General features: G+C 31.4%; 1 protein-coding gene and 1 non-coding gene across 3 annotated transcripts in view; one reads left to right on the forward strand and one right to left on the reverse strand.

Annotated features, from left to right (window-relative positions):
* Positions 1-6,119, forward strand: part of LOC127721726 (periostin-like) — a 42,904-nt gene extending 36,785 nt beyond the window's left edge. For both annotated transcript variants that reach the window (XM_052228525.1, XM_052228524.1), the window contains exons 15-21: positions 1,082-1,226; positions 1,935-2,070; positions 2,755-2,881; positions 3,710-3,869; positions 4,239-4,407; positions 4,720-4,822; positions 5,843-6,119. In XM_052228525.1, the coding sequence (XP_052084485.1) occupies positions 1,082-1,226; positions 1,935-2,070; positions 2,755-2,881; positions 3,710-3,869; positions 4,239-4,407; positions 4,720-4,822; positions 5,843-6,081 (1,079 nt within the window). In that variant the 3' untranslated portion in view covers positions 6,082-6,119. The remainder of the gene's footprint in view (positions 1-1,081; positions 1,227-1,934; positions 2,071-2,754; positions 2,882-3,709; positions 3,870-4,238; positions 4,408-4,719; positions 4,823-5,842) is intronic.
* Positions 6,120-8,054: 1,935 nt separating this feature from the next.
* On the reverse strand, positions 8,055-8,161 carry LOC127722480 (U6 spliceosomal RNA). Its single transcript, XR_007991760.1, has one exon. It is a non-coding gene; the product is annotated as a U6 spliceosomal RNA (small nuclear RNA).
* Positions 8,162-11,280: the final 3,119 nt, after the last annotated feature.

Raw genomic sequence — 11,280 nt, forward strand, 5'->3', positions numbered from 1 at the left:
CTACTCTAATATACATTCCTGAAGTAAAACATAACACTTATTAAAAGAATCAGGAAGCAAATGGTCAAGGATTTCTTATTTGTTTAAAAAGTCTAGAGTTGATTCAATTGTTCAACTTATGGAAGGGTATACAGAGCTATTTTAGATGGACAGCATATGTGCTAGATAATCCCTTAAAATTATGAATGATGTTAAATGCACAGTAATAACATGACGTTTGTTTTCAGTTCTTACTGAAAAGATCGAATCTAGATATTAAAAATTGAATAATCGTCATATGATTCATAGTTCATTAACTGTTGATTTACGGGCACAAATATTTCAAACATACAAGGTACCAGGATAAGTCATCTACCGTTGTGGAAGCATCTGTGCAATATTACAGACTCTACTAATTGCGAGAGGTGTGATCCTTACGCGAAAAGTGCCGCAACAGGAAAAAGAAGAACGACTGATATTCACATTTTATATATTTGATGGTCACTATCACGACATGGTTGACTGATACAATATGGCAATGTTTCAACACTCTAGCGACCTAATTTTCATAGTCTCAAATCTATAGATACCAATCTAGTAGTCTTATTTGTAATTTTACCGATTGTGTTTAATTCCCTATTGTAACATTTAAACGGAGAGTGTGGATTTGGATTGCGGGTGATGCAACCATATCATCAAACGCTTACCCTGTCGACGCATCTGTTGTCCTCCAATTTGGAATTAATCGATTTTGTTGGTATTTGTTATTTTACCTTGATGTGTCTTCTGAATCGATTGATAACATTTGAAGATCGGTAAACTAGTTTTGCAGGGTTTGAAATTAGCAGGGGCCCACTTGCCAATGGCCCCTAAAATTTGGTGTGTGTTACTTAAATTTCTGATTTTCTTGTATAGGATTATATATGTGGGCTACAAAATTAAAGCTGTGGGCTACAAAATAAAGCTGTGGGCTACAAAATTAAAGCTGTGGGCTACCATGCCAAAATTTTAACTTCAATCCCTGTTTTGCCTTGAATTAATTGAAATTTTAATTTGCTTTGCTCATATTCAGTTAAACATACAATTATTTGTTATGTTTCAGTGGGTTTAGTAAGTAACAATGTGCATTCAAAGATTACTACAAGCAACGTTATAGCTACTAATGGTGTAATTCACATGGTGGACAGATTACTGTATTATCCTTATTTCACGGTAGCAGAAACTATGTCAAAAGATGAGAGACTGATGTAAGTTGTTAACATTCTCATTAATAGAAACTCGAAGAGTATGTGAAAATCAGAAATCGATTTGAAAAGGGAGTAGCAGAACAATATTGTGCAAATCTTATGACAAATAAAAAGGATATGTTTGATCTTTTGATTTTGCCATTTGATTAGGGACTTTCCTTTTTTTAATTTTCCTCGGAGTTCAGTATTTTTGTGATTTTACTTTTTACATACATAATGGAAAAATTAATCAATAGTCACCGAAAAATTTCTATGAAAGTCATTATTTATGCTGATATGACGAATAAAAAAGGACTTATCTGTTGTATAAAAGTTCCATTTAAACCAAAAGCAATGTCTACAGCAGAAATAAAATGATCATTTGAATGACAAGTAATTTAAGAAAAATGGATGTCATTGTATTAATTGATATAATAATTAATTGATATAATAACAAGGTACAGATTAATGTTTAATTTCATTTTAGTGTGTAGTCCATTCTTTGATATGATGTTTCATTACCATGCTGATATCACGACTATACAAGAAACTATTAATTGTAAAAGTTCCATTTAAAAAAAAAACAAATTCAAAATTATATCTACGGCAAATGAAAAAATTATCTGTTAAATAACATGCAATTAAAGATAAATGGTTATTGTTGTATTAATATAATAACAAGGAACAGATGGGTGAAATATCATTTTTTTTATTTATTGTTCTGTTTAGACCATTCTTTGATATGCTGTTTGAAAATGAAGACTTTCAAGATTTATCAGATGCACCTGACGAAGATATGACTGTGTTTGTTCCATCTCCTTCATCACTGGCAAATATAACTACAAATCCATCAATTTTAACACAGGTAATTGATATTGTATTCACAAGTCGCTACATATTATTGTACATGTAGAGTATTCGTCACTTGCAAATATAACTAAAAGCCCATCAATTTTAACACAGGTTGTTATTACATCATCTACAAGTCGCCACATGTTCTTGTAAATTATTTGTTCAGACATTTCCACTGACTATAAATGCAATAACAATGACCCAATAGATATATATCTTAAAATTTCAAATTGTACATGCTATGTTTTATAATATTGTATATTTGTTTTGTCTTAAATAAACAGTGACGTCAACGACAGAAATGCGGATCGTAAGATGTTCTTTAGATGGAGATAAAGCGCTGTTCAATGAATATACATTCTTGGCTATGTTCCAGTTTAACTCGTAAATAGTGTCTTGAGTTTCACATCAAAAAGTAAAATCACAAAAATACTGAACTCCGAGGAAAATTCAATCGGAAAGTCCCTAATCACATGGCAAAATCAAATGACAAAACACATCAAACGAATGGACAACAACTGTCATATTCCTGACTTGGTACAGGCATTTTCAAATGTAGAAAATGGTGGATTGAACCTGGTTTTATAGCGCTAAACCTCTCACTTGTACGACAGTCTCATCAAATTCCGTTATATTTACAATCATTCCATTTCCCCGCAATAAATATGACAACCTTTTTACACATTATTCTTTTCAGTTATACCTGGGTCATGTTCTGCCAGGATTGAAAATTGATCAGAAATATCTTAGTAAACAAAAATCTAGAAATACTGTTAACGTGACAGAAAACAACATTACATTTTCAATGATGAATCAAACAATAGGTGAGTAGTAAAGTAGTAATGTACAAAAAAAATGAGCGTGAATAAGTTGCCTACTTTTTGTATCAATAAGTCTATTGTAATAGTCAGTTTAATCAGTTATTTTAAGCACTAATGTAAAACAAACTTTGAAAATAATGTTACTATGAAATTTATAACATATAAAGGAAATAGGCTGACTAAGACATGTTTCTTACCATATATATGTTGTTATCTGATGAAAATTAATGCTTCCAGGACACAGTCGTTGCAATACTATTATTTCAAATACCAATTGAGATATTTTATTCATAGATTATCATCAAAATGTATATACTGTTCTAATAATATACTTTGAATTTCTGATAATTTAACCAATATCAGACCATATAACTTATTAAAGAAAATTGATGATACCACCGACAGACATGGTTATCTATCAATGTAATTGGTTAAAGGGAATGTAAAAATTGATAGTCACTTGACGTGACTTAGATTTCAAACCCCTCAGGAAAAGTTGACATAGATGGATTTGGTTATTCCTTTTATGTCCCTTTTATCATAATGCTCTTTACCAGTTCAAGTACTTATACATCCTTGTCGTTCTTTTTTTCGGTTTGAGCATTCCTGATGAAGGTAAAAAAGAAGGCAATACATTATAAAAAATAATTCCCCAAAATAAAGTATCGTCGAATGTATCATTTATAATGACTATTGCTCATGTGCACCATTTAAACATGCTGTACGATTTTTCATAATTTTAGAATACTTTAATTTTTCATTGACTTCCAACTGAATTTCAAAAATTAATCTAGGTAGACCATTTTCATTGTTTTTCTGTTTATTTTCTAGGTTATTCGATTGATGTAGGATATAGTAACCTTCGATACTACTTTAACAGCATATCAGACGGTATTGCATGTAGCAATGGTATAGTGTATATGATTCAGGGACTGCTGAATTTCAATAATAAAACTTTGATGCAGGAGATACAAAGTGACAACAGTTATCTGTACGTATATTTTTAATTTAATATACTTTGAATTTTGAATTTTCTCAGTCTTTTAACTACGCAAAAGAAACACGTATTAAAAAACCAAAATATCTGTGCATATTTTCATAATTTTCTATGTTTATTTTTTTATGTTTCAGTTTTTTAATACACGAAAATTAAACCAATTGTAAAACGATTCCCCAAAAACTAATTAGAATAACTAGAATTATTTACAAAAATTAAATATGACTACGGAATGCATGCAGTGGTTGTGCTTGAATCAACATTAACAACAGATAAATAAATGGAACGTGTTTCTAATAAAGTGTTATTCAATAACATTGCAGATGTCAGGGGGTGTACATTTTCTTTTTATTGTTGTTTCAGACATGCCTTAAACTACATGTTGAGGTTTTGGCCATCTGATAGTGGTGACAGACTTCGACAACCTGATAGAAATTTTACACTATTCCTGCCTGCAGCCTTTGTTGTTGACAGTCTTTCTAAAACAGCAGTGGATTTTCTAGATAGTATTACAGAACATGAGAAGGAAGAGGTACATGATTATTTAGTCTTTTGTAGAAACAAGTTTCAAATTATAACTTAGGATTAAGTTATCCAAAATTGACTTTCTATATGGTCTTTTAAGTCCATATAAAAACATTAATTTATGACTGCTACTGCGGTGAAAATCTTGCAATTACAATACACATTGTTAATGTTGATGAAAAACAAACTATTCAAAACTTTGTTTCCTGTGACTTTAAAGGTCTTTCGGTGACCGGTAATTGTTTAAATTCTTTGGTCTGTTTTGAATAGTTTTCTTCTTATCAATCATACCGCATTTTATTTTATTTATATTTTTTAGTTTTATGCACGACATATAATAGATGGACATGTGTTAACAGTAAAAGATATATCTCAGAAAGGGAAAATGAAAAATAATGTTACTGCCGAATATGTTGAAAATGGTATGTATGGGTTAATTCCTGTTTCAAAGCCCGCAGAGGATACAAATACAAAATTAAATAACTCTTTGGAAATTGAAAAAGTTCGAATTGTTTTCTTCTGAATTTACTCTCACCAAGAACTCAATCCCAAATCTGCGAAAGCTAAAGGTATATAAATACCTGATCGCGCGAGGAGCTGTGTGACCATAAAGGCATTTGAAAAGAATAGCCAAACCCATATATGGTCAATTTTGGTTTCGTAGAAACTTATTTTACCTTTCTATCATTTCACAAAAGCTCCTGTGATTGTCGTATGAATTGTTTAAACGGTTTAGTTGAAATATAAAGGAGAGAGTATTATTAGAAAACATTATTTCCCGCTTAAAATCGAAAATCACGACGTATTATAAATCTATCAAAATCATCATTGATATTTTGAACTGAGATTATTCAAACAGAATTCAACATCTATTTTTTCTGTAGGTTTGCGTAATAAATAAATGTACTGATAAAAACAGATAATTAAGTACATAAAATCATAAAGGAGCCAAAACTAAATATCCGAACAATTATCTTTAATTTTAATTCATCAAAGATACCAGGCTTATAATTGTGTGCTCGATGCGCATGTTTCGTGTACAAAAGACACTCCAGTGCCTCCGAATAAAAAAGGTTCAAAGGATCGAATAAAGTTCGAAGTTCTAGAGCATTGAAATGTAATTTTTCTTTCATGTCAATAATATCTGAATAGTTACTAGTACAAATAATACAACATATTGCATTTAAAATAGAATATCTAAAACATCACATCACAAACATATGCACTCCTTCATCAAGCTGTCATAAAGGAAAGGTACTACAAATTGAAAACTATTGAAAAAAATTACAGACACATATAATGAATATGTATGTCAGACACAACAATAATTGACATGTATATTTTGCTTTGTTTTCGTGCCATAAAAATACCAAAATAACAGACAGTGAAATAGTATTTCATTATATCTGACATATTGAAAACATTTTATTTTCTTGTTTCAGAAATGTTTCTAAAGTGGAATAATACTCATTCAAGAGTAGTACATGCCAATATTTTATCTTCAAATGGACTTATACATATAATAGATAAACTATTTATAGACTTACCTGAAACGCCAACAACAGTCTCACCTAAAGGAACCACTAAGAAATCTTCACATACGAACGCTTCTGAATCTGTTTTAATATTTAGATCATTTTATACAATAATTTTAACTATTTTTGTGATTTTGTTAACATAGTTTTGTATTGTATTGTATTAAATCATAGTATTTTTGTATTTCATTGAGTCTTTACTTTACTCAATCATACAAACATTGAGCACTCATTTCACTAAATTGTCATTTGAGTTGGTGGTACATGTATCAGTAATATTACCTTTAAGGTAAAATGTTTAACATACATAGTACACAGCATATGTGTGCAATTTAGGACCGACTAGAGGACTAATGAAAGTATATGAAATATGTTTGATTGTATGATAAGTGTACATTGCATGTATTTGTGTATCATCTATCGAATTACGCCATAGGAAAAAACCAAAATAACAAGCTAGATAAGTATAATTTTTGTCTAGAGGTTTAATCATACCATAAAAAAGATTTGAAAATGAGCCTACTATAATGACAAAAATATATGTATGTAAAAAGAAACAAGTAAAGCGTTGATTAATCTACAGCCTTCCATCTTTACGGGTAAAGAATAAAACATATTTTCTTGTAAGCTGAATGATCATGTCACTGCTTAAGGAAGTAGGCCAAAAGCCTTTAAGTTACAGAGACTATTTCAGTTCTGTTTCACATTAGTGCAAAGAAATCATTGATGAAACTAACTAACGTATTGCTGATAAAAAGAGTTATCTACCTTTTCCCAGGTCTACCCTCTTAAGAATGTTCGCTACTCATGTTTTTGACTGTTTATTAGATATTAGGAAACCTCTTGTTTTATCCATGAAGTGCAATTACGCATTTTCCCCGCCAACCCCTATTTTTCATTTCATAGTTTTATTACATATAGTTTAAAAGGACTTTGTTTTTAATTTTTCAGAGTCCTTGGTAGTTTTAATAGTTTTTGAAAGAAAATAGTGTAAATGTTAAAGGTATGAAAAATTTCGAAACAGAGCACATATATGTCGTGTTATAGAAAAAAAACATAGTGTTTCGAAAGAAAATTCTGCATCAATAAAAGCAACAGTAGTATACCGCTGTTCAATAGTCATAATTCGATTAAGCAAAAACAAATCCTGGTAACAAACTAAAACCGAGGGAAACGCATCAATTATAAGAGGAAAACAACGGAACAACAGTAACACTGAACTACAACAAAAGCAAACGCCAACATACATAGAAACGGACTGTCTGATAACAACTGCCATATTCCAAACTTAATTGGTACAGGACATTTTATGAAAAAATGGTGGGTTGAACCTGGTTTTATGGCAATGTTAAAATACCGCTAAAATGACAATACTACGTGACTGGAATACAGTACAAACAAACGCAAGAACACTCAGCACAGAGAAATGTCTATTAAGATCTATCATTTCAACCAAATTCTCAAAACATCGAAAAACATTAAAATGTGACATACAACAACTACTAACGAGGTTGCTGAATTTTGGACATACACATGGAAATGTTGGGTGGAGGTAAACTTGTTTTTTTTTTAAGATCTCAACCTTTCCCTTTTTTGTATAACTAGTTTATAATTATGCTTTGTTAATTACGATTACTACACATATTTTGTTATTCGTCATTTTCAAATTACTTATTGAACAACAAATTTTAAAGCAAAATGGAGGATTAAACCTAATTCTATGTTGTATTTTATTAGACCCACAACTTACACAATAATCTTTCATGATATCTTATAATTAAGTATTCAAGGCAAAATTGAACAAAGAAATTAAAATATATCAAACAGGAAAATGTGTACACAGAACACCATGCCCCGCTACCACTTTATCATTAAAGTATTCCTCCACGGGAAATATATTTGCGAAATCTTAGTCTGTAAATTCAGAAATTAATGCATGAATCTATTATTGCAGATCACTGGTGACTGGTAACAATACAATACCTAATTAATGCGATTGCAAAAAGTGTGTGAAGAAAAATCCCTGGTGCAAGTTCATATAATGGGGGGGGGGGGGGGGGGGGGGGAGGGGGGGGGCACAAGACCTTCAACATTTAATAATTGAGAAATAAAATGTAGAAAAAATATGGAACGCTTCACGAATTTGCGTGTCATCCTTGCGCAGGGGCCATGCTAATCTTCTCTGTATCGTTCCAATTTTAGTATATGTACTGCCGAAGCGAGTACAACTATGCATGTAATTGACTTGTATTTATAGCCTATATTTTACAATAGTACTATACAAGCGGTACGTTCTATTTGAATACTACCATATTCAGCTTGCAATTAAAACATCTATCTACGGCAAAAAACATATCAATATCTATCTGGGAGAAGACGTATATTATTAATTAGCAATAATGTTTATAATCAAGAGAAAATATTAGAAAAAAATTTTGTTATTTGGGATATTATAAAAAAAAAACTATTTCGCAAAGGGAGATAATATCTAAATTTCACAGGTAAACATGGCAAGATTTAAATCTCCAAATAACCCCAAATAATCAAGTTCTTTTGCATGATAATAATATTTAAGTTATTTAAATTTTAATGAAAAAAATGTTGATAGATTAATTTGTCTTTAGGGAACAATATTTGTTTATCAGACGAGGAAGTCTGAGCATTTTTAAAAAAGCGGATACCAGATAAGATATGATCAATCAAAATCGATTAATTTGAATATGTGAAGTCATTATGTCCTGATCTTTTCTCGTAACTATATAACATGAATTAAGTGACATCCTTAATAAATCTAGGTACGTGTATGTGTATTTTGATAATTTCTTCAGGATAAACGTCTTGGTTAAAAGGTGAAACAGAGCTATAAAAAATGAAGCAGAAATGATGTAATTTTGGTTGATTGTTGTTTGCTTTACTCCCATTGTATTATCCATGCTAAGTATTCAGAACTAACAAATCAGCACTAGGAAGGTCAACATGATTAAAGAAGGGGATTTCGAACTTTTACTTGAAAAGGGGATGTGTCGGGAAAATGGCAAAACAAATGACTTGTAAAAATTCAAGTAACATACAGAATCGGTTGTGCTTTTATACAAAAGCACAGTCAAACAAACAGTCCAATTCAGCAAGGGTTTGTACTGCCATTATGTCCATATTTCTACATCCCAGTCAAACCTTGTGGTCGACATGATACTTATATATGTATAGCTGCATATGTAAATGTTGTACATAGTGGATTAACATCGTAGTGTTCAGGCCCGTAGCCAGGAATTTCCAAGGGGGGTTCGATACAATCATACTAAACTTTAACAGTTACAATTCAAACAGAACGTCGACTTTAACAGTGCTTATTTGTTTTCAGGGGTGAGAGGGGGGGGGGGGGGGGGGGGGGGGTTCGTACGAATCCCTCGAACCCCCCTGGCTACGGGTGTGCTGTTGGTCAAAACACATTGTTCGATTATGAATGCTAGTTTATCCCATGAATCAGTGACGTCGTTACATCCATATCAAATCATGTAAATATTATATTAAAGAATGTTCTATGGTTTAATCTGTGTCTCTGGTTTTGGCTTATTGTACATAAGAGGAAGCAGTAGCTTCCCGATGTTCAAATCACAAGGTAAAAACACAAAACCTAAAGGAATTGCATGAACTTCAAAAGGAGCGAGACCTGTGCGGCGTCGATAAGGTTGGTCTCTACTGCGATGCATGCATCACCCGCAATGCAAATCCACATTCAGACAAATTGTCACAATCGGGAATAGAACAAAAACGGTTAATTTGCAGATCAGACGATTATTCCCGCATCTAACAATCGAAAACCGCGAAAGTTAGTTCTAATTGTAGATTATTATCACTTACGCGAGGAATCCCGATTGAACTGAGACGTTAACAGGAATTTGGACGTTCGGTCAATGTCAACATAAGCAGGTTACACGGAGAATAATCGTATATCGTTCGGCATCTCTTCGGCTTTTCTGTACACCTGATGTAATAATCTACTGTCGATTGCAATTGACTTTACACTTTAAACTACTTATATACCAAAAACGAATGTCATTCAAGAGAATCGAACCTACACGTTTCTTCAATATCAATCATGTTCTGAAGTTTCTGCACGATATTATTCGACTATGAGAGCTGACGTTCAACTATTGATAACATATTCTATTAAACATATCATCGACAATAATGCAATCGTATTAAAATTCGTGTCAAATCGAATTCAAGTTATGTTTCTTTTTAGTTGAACTTAGTTCATGTATATCAAAAATATATTATCGAGTTGTTTTTTTTTTTGTTTGTTTTTGTTTTTTTTTTTTTGCATTTTATTGTTTTTATTTTAGTGTTACCTATTTCGTACGAAGTATTATTCTTAACCTCTATGAATATATCGTTCAGCATTTCTGAAAGAAGATATTCATAAATAGAATTTAACTTTAAACATAATGTACACTAAATAAATGTAACATTTCCAGAATACAAAAGTCCTCGCTTATTTATCTTTTTGACTAAACAAAGTTAGAATATGAAACTATTCAAAAAGGAAATAATAAAAACTGTTGCACTAAACGCTTAAAACATATTCTGATTCATAAGTTGATGCAAAACTGATAGCCTTTTTTAAGTAAGAAATACGTTTTACAAGGTAAAATACGAGAAGAAGAAAAATTATACACTCCAAAGATACCAGGATTATAATTTAATACCGCAGACGCGCGTTTTGTCAATCCAAAGGAACTCAATAGTGCTTAAGTCGAAGTAGTTGAAAGACTGAAGTTTATAAGCATTGAAAAAACATTGAAAAAAAAATAAAATAAGTTGTGCTAAATCTGCCTGGGGGAGGTGTATGTTTAAGAAATGGATAAAAAAAAAAATTTAAAAACGTATATTATTTTTGTTCGGCAATGTATACACTGTAAAAATAGCGTTCAGGATTGAAACGCATCTACAACATGTTTAGGAAACATTTAGGATCTAAACTGATATTTACGTAAACACAATGAAACCCAAACATGTGTAGAATTTAAACGTGTTGCAGGTTTATAATCTGCAAATGCTATAAGTTAGCTAAACATTAAATGGCATCTAAACACTTCTAAAACACTTTCTTAAACACCTAAACACATTATACCACTTCAGTTCTGCTTTCACCCGATGTTTCTACGAGTTTCAACGTATTCTGTGACACTATCTCGGTTGTCTTGAAATGAAAATTATGGAACAGATACTTATTTACAAATCAGTACCAAGTATGAGTTACTTTTAATATAACTATAGTTGTCGAGAACATATCTTTCTCAAAAGTTCCCCCTTTTTGTATTGTAAACTCATAATAGACTAGA

This window comes from Mytilus californianus, unplaced genomic scaffold, assembly GCF_021869535.1.
Source record: "Mytilus californianus isolate M0D057914Y unplaced genomic scaffold, xbMytCali1.0.p SCAF_12, whole genome shotgun sequence".
In the NCBI taxonomy this organism is placed as follows: Eukaryota; Metazoa; Mollusca; class Bivalvia; order Mytilida; family Mytilidae; genus Mytilus; species Mytilus californianus.